Here is a 7514-nt window from a genome sequence, read left to right as displayed (position 1 = left end):
TGCTGATGGATGAGAGTCAGATACCAGTATGACATACCAGTCTTATTGGCCAGTCTCAACTCTTGCTATGTATATGACAGCAAGATTTGCCATTGGATAAAGAACCAGAGTGCCAGAATTTCTATCCATCATCTGATTATTTTTATTCAATCAATATCTCAATACTTCTATTCTTTACTGAAGCCAAAGACACTTTCTTGATATCCAGTTAGCAAAAGGGATAAATTCTTTCATCATCCAAAGAAGAATCTTAGGGATTTCTTTTCCTAATAAATTCACTGTTCCATAAGGAAAGGAGAAGGGAAGCAACTGTAAACTGGAACACAAGGATGAAGACCCCTCTTTTTGACAATACAGTTTTTAATGAGCATCTAGAATAATGACCTGAGCACTAGGTTTAATGCCTCTTCTCTTCCAAGTTTTGGAACTAATTGCAGGTTGACCAACAAGCAAGAGCATTAATATATCCACTAGCCACATATACTACTTACCATAGATCTACCACATTCCCGTGATAACCCAAACTAAGGGCAATTTTGTTCTTTCTTGCATCTCTAGAATAGATTTAAAAGATTAGTTGAAGAAAACGCACCACATGTAATTCCATTTTGCAATGTATAACTCAAGTACAGAGTCAAACCCTGTATGTGGTTTCCAACACTTATCTAGGCAACAAATCTTTCAACCTTTATGTAACTGTTAATCACCAATTCCAGAAAGCTTGACTGATGCTTCAAGTGTAACATTATTTATAATTGCTCTATGCATATTCATGAAACTGAATGAAGACACATATAAATTATATGAAGCATTAGTAGTGGCTTGCAGTAAGCATTGGTAGTCACTAATAATGACTGATGCTGTTTGGAAGGATGTATTCACATTCAAAAGCAGACCTGGAATAAGAAGTGTCCCTCAAGTCTTTCTATATGCATACGAAAAAGGCACAATGTGGCAAGACGTAAAATGAGGATTAGGAAGCAGAGATAGATTCACTGAATTGTGTTACAAGTCATACCTAAGGCGAGCAATGCAGTGGTCCAGGTTGTTGGAGATTTCCATCAGCCATCCCTGCCTGTGACGTTTCAAAAGTGCTGCTTCATCAACCTAAAAACAATAGCAAAGGTCTTAGAACTCGCGTTTCCCCTATCCAGTCACTTCTACCTTTAGTTTTTCTATTAGCCTGCAAGAAAGAGTAGCAAATAGGTAAAGAGAATAGCCCTATCTCGGCCTTAAGAATATGGAGTGATTGTTCAAATACTTATTTTTCACCTCTGATTTTTTTTTATTTTTTTTTTACACCTTCTGTTCTCTTTTACTCCAGGTTCAAAGCAAGAAAAACAGACTTTTTGATACATCACTTCCCAAAAAGATTTTACAAAGCAAAAATTATCAATAAATTTGTACAAGAGGTAATATTTTTCTAATAATTTTAATTATTCATATTCTTTATTTTCATTGTTATATTGAAAAAAGAAAAGCCCAAATGTTTACAATTTATTTTTCAAATCTGTCTATTTTCTGTGAAAATAAAATTTCTATTTAATTAAGGAAATATTTTCTTTGATTAGCTCAAAGATAGACATTTCTGCCAGACTACCTAGCATGAAGCAATGGTTTGCTGAATAAAATTGACCCTCACTTTTGTTCTTCAACTACTGGTTGCAAATCTCAACCAAATATGGAAAAGAAAAGAGGAAAGCATTTTCTTGTCCCAGCTGGCTAATGCCTCTGAAAAATGGAATGGGTCAAAACAAAACTACGTCTTTAATTCCCTCTTGTCTGAACTTTGAAGCTCCAAACAAGCTCAATATCAAATCTGTACTCTCTTCTGGGCTCAGCTTCTGTGTGTGCCAGTGTGTATACGCATAAAAGACAGCTGGATAAAAATATAAAAGGATAGACAAACTGTGGAGGCTTTGGCACAGATTCCACATTAATGGTTCAGTGTACAAACTTGCACATTATTAATACTTTTATAATGAGCTATCAGTGGCACAAAGCAAGTGGCAAAATTAATTCAAGCCCATTTTCTGTGGTAGCAATAAACACTCACAGTGGTGGGTGTGCATAAGAACACAACCTGAGCATATTCTAGTATTTCATTAAAGCATTAGGGATTTATAATAATCCACCCTCTTAGTTTTCATTCTATTATTTCTAATTATCAACTATTATATGTAAATTAAATAAGTTCTGTATTCAGAAGTCGCTCGAACACCAGGAAATCTTATCTTTCCTAATCATTCTTCGTATGAGAAACCTTTCATCATTTCCCATGTCAGTAATAAAGACTATCCTTTCAAAAGCCCGGATTATGATAATACCAGTGTCATTGCCAATGGAATTATTCAATAAAGTCAGGTGCCGTGGGGGACAGCTTCTTTATGAGTTATTTAAATCAGCACAGGGGATATTAAATGGTCTGTACAAATTACAAGAATTGGGTTCATTTAAAGCTCACCATAACACAGATCAGATCTATTTAAATTTGTTACCACATCCTACATATTTTACTTTAGCCCTCCCTGATGGTCTTAATCTTTCACAGACTTGCTGTCATACTCAAGAAAACTAGCTTCCTTTGAACCACACTTTCAAAAAATATGCTCATTTTTTGATCAGTATCTCAGTAGTTTAAAAAATTGCACAAACATGATGAGCTAATGTCACTTCCAGTACAACCCTAGAGAGCTTAGTGAAGCTCATAGGAGATAGTCTGGCCCTCCACACAATTATTTCATAAAATTACAATCTGCTTCGTGTCAAATAGAAGAGGTAAAAGACTTGCACCATTAATCCCTTCTGTCTGAGCTTCGGAAGCCCTGGCTGACAAAATGACATCTCTTGCACAATTCATAGAATCAATGTCATTTGCATAAATAGTACCTTAAATAAATAATATGTACATATATATAGCTATCCACATGTGCTCCTGAGACTCATTTCCGACAAGGATCATCTCACAGGAGATAAAAACAGACAATATTCAGTCTCCTGAATAAAATCATCTGCAGCCGTAGAGATGAAAAGGACAAAGAACTGCTGTGAATGGCATTCACTGGAATCTTTCCTTTGTATTCTAGCATTTGAAAGATCATGATGACAGAGTAGAAGTCTGAATAAAGATAATTTATTCAATTATCGTTTATTCAATAATAAATTGAATCAATTTATTTCATCTGCAGGGAGTACCCGATGAGATCTCAAATACATACAAAACTCATGTGCTAACAAAAACACTTTTGCACCATCATTGGAAACTGGATAAAACCCATCCATGAATAGGACCTGAGATAGCCAGAGCAGGTCAGATTTACTGTATGCTATGTGGGCAGTCTGACCCATTATGTTTTGAAGTTTAATTATAATTACCATTGGTCAGATTATTGCAATATTCTTACCCTTTTCATGCAGCAAGTGACATGCCCACAGCAGAGGTCTGCCAGCTAATTCTCTCTATAAATGACTTTGGCTGAGAAGGCTAAACTCCCACTCCAGTCAGCTCCAACTGGAGTTTAGTTCTCAAAAATCTCTCTTCCTCTGGAGCAGTAACAAGAGGTCATCATCTGCAGACAGTCAAAAGAGCTCGATGCATTTTGGTCAGTCCTGTGTCTGCTCCACTAAGAATGTTTCCCCAGCATATTAAATTCAAAGGAAGTAATGAGGAAAGAAATGCATGGAAGTGTTTATTCTCAATGGTCAATATAATTAAAGATATTCACCACCATTTTCACAGAATTGCTGAGCAACAACTTTTGTTCAAAAATTGCTGCACTGTTTTTGTAGCCCATCGTTCCATCTGATTTGTTAGAAAAGAACCCCATGATAAGCATAATAGCTGAAAAATGAAGGTATTGGGAGAACCTAATGTTACTTTTTTATACATGAAAATGCATTTAATGCAAAATTTACAGGCATATATACTTACCAAGATTATAATGTTGGTGTCCTGGATTATACATGATACTTAAGGATATCTGTGGATCCTATCATACACTATGGCAATTGCTTGGACATTAGCAGTCTTTGAATCACAGATTTTGTTTATGTGAGGAAAGAGCTGGGCTATTTTAACATATTTGGAATGGAGAAACATTCCATCAGGATGAAAGACTCTCTACAAAGAATATATGCTGTGGGTGAGCTTCAGGAAATAGGGAAAATGATACTAGAGAACGTCTCACCCTCAGCATCTTCTCTTAGTAAAACTTACCTTCATTGCCTACAAACTGGGATTCTCATAAGTGCTTGTAATTAGCCTCACCATCTTCATACTGAAGCCAACTTTAAAATTCCCAGTTTTACAAAATCCCATTGACTTCAAAAAATCACAACACCAAGCAACTTCATTAGTTCCAATCTTGATGAGTACCAACATTTTTAACAGGTACTTTGCATTGCACCTGATAAGGGTGCCAGAGACATTAAACATTAATGGTAACATAACTAACACCTTTTTAACAGACTTTTTTTGGCATGAAAGTGCAGTTCCCATGGGAATTGCCTAAGTTACACCCTTTCACACGTGAAATGAGGGTAGCTCAAGCACTGAGAATGGCTCATCTGATAGCATTATTCTGCATTATTTGTGAAGCAATCATAAGAAGTTACAGTCCATATCCCTACAGTCTGATCCAGTGACTGAACAAATAGAGGGTGGAATAGCAGTGAAAAACACTCAGCAATGAAAAGGGCAGACAGATCTTACAAAAGAGTATTTTTTTTTGAGTATGACTTGTCAGGATTACTTGAGGAACACATCAGGAGAATTAGGGTTCTGACTCAGTATATGAAGGAGAGATTACAAAATGAAAGAAGCATCACTCACCTCTGCAATGATCCCTACACACCCAGCAATAACTGCAGCCTTTGCTTGAGCCCCACTCATCCCTCCGAGACCAGAAGTAACAAACACCTTTCCGGACAGGTCTTCTGCCTTCAAGTAGCGACGGCCTGCATTGAGCACTGTGAGCTGCACACAACACAATATAGCAATTATCAGGAACTATTTTTCCTAGAATCCTTGAAATTTAGAGGTCTTCTGTCCCTTTTGCAAACAGAATTTGAAACTGTAGGGTCATTGGGACCATGAAACTGTTCTAATCTTTTAAGAAGGAAACATGTTACAAAATGATGTCATTAAACCATTTGTCCTGATCATGTTTATTTCTCTCAACATGAAATAGAACAGAACAATCAGTGGTCCCAAACATACTTCTCTTGGGATACAAAGACTTATTCAGGATGGCTGCAAAAGACAGCTGAGGAAAACAGATCAGAAAACAAGCTAAGAAAATGTTTTTATCTGACACATTTGGTCAATTCATACTGCACTTATTGTAGCTAGATATGACCTCAGATTGAGACCTTGATTGCAGATCCCTTGATTGCAAAATTAGTCATATAGTCTATCTGAGTGGAAGGACGCTAATTTTATAAGGAGCAAGCAATCAGAATTTCTTTGGTAGCCAGAACATCCTCTCACAGCAACACAATCCACTCCAGTCACCAGCCACTGCAGGAGATACCCTCCTTCAAAAGGTATTGACAAATAGACCTCTCCCCGGTTTCTTACCACAGTCCCATGGACTATTCCCTGAGGCCCAATGTAGCAGTAGCTCCCTGCAGTCATCTGACCATACCTAGCAATAGCAATGAACAGAATGATACCACAGGTTACTCAGGCTGGAATGAATTCTGTACATGTCTACATGTTTCCACTATCACAAAAAAAACCCCAAACAAACAAAAAAATGCCACAACACCCCCAACCCCCACCCCCCGCCAAAAAAAAAAAGCAAACCAACTCAAATCCCTGTGCTTCAATTTGTTGTTAAAGATCTGCTATTACCAAACTCAAAACTAAATTGGTTGTCTGCATTCCTATGAAATTCCCAGGAAAGTGGCAATGGACATTCTCTATTCATGCCCCTTTCTTGCAGCTTCCTTATCTGCACACAGTCAGCTCTCCAGTGATTTTAATTTATTCTCTCCATGGTACACAACAGAATAATAATCCTGCTTATCAACTAGATGAACAGTAAAAAAGTAAATAATAAAAATTCAAAAAATTATGACTTTCTACTTCAAAGCTTTCTCTTAGCATGAAGGAATGCTTCATAACGTGTATTTTCTGTAGATTGCAAAACAACCACTGTAAAGTAGAACTAGTCAATGCTATAAGCAGGTTATGATTAAGGCTTCAAACTAATTCAGCCAAGTCCCACACACAAACCTAATACTAATTTCTAGCAGACCTCAATTACGTCCTTATATATGTGGCTGAACATAACTCAAACTCCTTAGTAATTCCACTTAAGTGTGTATTAATGTTTTGCAGCATTGGGACTTCATGCAGCACAATTGAAAGCCACCTGCATTAGAAATTTTAACTAGACACTGCTTGATGTCTGAACTATATTTTAGTTAAGTATTTGGTATATTTTAATAGTGAAGTATCTTCTTACATTGTTACTCCCAAAGCAAACATCTTCTCATATTCATCTCTGGTGGAATAGTTGGGAATAACCTAAGAAAACAATCAAAAGAAAATCCAGATAAGCAAATTAGAGATTTAAGCAGATCATTTTAACAGCCTACATTTCTCTACGGTGATACACAGAAAAACAGTGAAAAACAGGAAGAGTAATTCAAATGTTTTATTCCATGCATTCTAATATAAGAAAAAATATGTCTGGTCTTTCTGGCAGTGTAACTGTCATTCAAGTTTTAAGGAAAGCAGTTCTCTAGCCACAAAACTAGCCTGCAGAGAGATAGATATTGAATGGCTCAAAAGACTGGCAATGAACCAGTACGTTCACTTGTCCAGCTTGCCTCCCAAACAAAGCAGTTCAGATATCTGTGTGTCTGATTAATAATCATCTGATTGCTTATTGAGGGCTTTTAAATCTTCTAAACTGAGCCTAGCTGAACTGTTTTGGTGAAGCACATGTACAGCCCAGGCTCAGTCAGAACAGAAGTAGTCTCATAAGGAGAGGATTTTTCCCTCCATCACTGCAGACCAACACACTTGAGGTGAGAGCAACTGTACTGGAATAAATGCTGCAGAATTTGGACCCCAGGTTCTCCTATGCGTTGTAAGCTTAGGTAATAAATAACGTTTTAATTCAGAAAACACTTGGAAACTAAACAGAAGAGGAAGAAAAAGAGAAAACAAGATGCTAATACTTACCATGCCATTAGTAATGATTAATCGAGGAGCATACTGATGACTAAGAGTCCCAGAGGATGTCCACTGTACATTACTAGTGTTTGCTCTTCGGTCATCTCTGACAAATAGTGCATTACCAACCAGAACTGAAAGGAAAAGCAAGGAAAGTGAGGACATCTGTTTCCATCTTACATTTATGTTTCTTTGTGAAGCTGCTTAACTCTGAATAGGAAGGCAGCAATAGAGATAATGAGGTGTATTCACATATGGAATAACAGCCAGAGCTCTCAACACATTTTTGCCTTTAATAAAGTCCATTAAGAGATATCACTCAGCAGGA

At 36.9% G+C, this 7514-nt stretch overlaps 1 protein-coding gene across 1 annotated transcript in view; it reads right to left on the bottom strand.

The window, feature by feature from the left end:
* Nucleotides 1-7514, bottom strand: part of UROC1 (urocanate hydratase 1) — a 40651-nt gene that overhangs the window by 19482 nt on the left and 13655 nt on the right. The window contains 7 exon segments of the mRNA XM_010177498.2: nucleotides 492-554; nucleotides 1019-1107; nucleotides 4832-4975; nucleotides 5579-5645; nucleotides 6471-6532; nucleotides 7196-7239; nucleotides 7242-7320. Of these exon segments, the coding sequence (XP_010175800.2) occupies nucleotides 492-554; nucleotides 1019-1107; nucleotides 4832-4975; nucleotides 5579-5645; nucleotides 6471-6532; nucleotides 7196-7239; nucleotides 7242-7320 (548 nt within the window).

The sequence above is a fragment of the Antrostomus carolinensis genome, unplaced genomic scaffold (genome assembly GCF_000700745.2).
Source record: "Antrostomus carolinensis isolate BGI_N321 unplaced genomic scaffold, ASM70074v2 scaffold29781, whole genome shotgun sequence".
In the NCBI taxonomy this organism is placed as follows: domain Eukaryota; kingdom Metazoa; phylum Chordata; class Aves; order Caprimulgiformes; family Caprimulgidae; genus Antrostomus; species Antrostomus carolinensis.
This window is presented reverse-complemented; position numbering and strand designations above follow the sequence as displayed.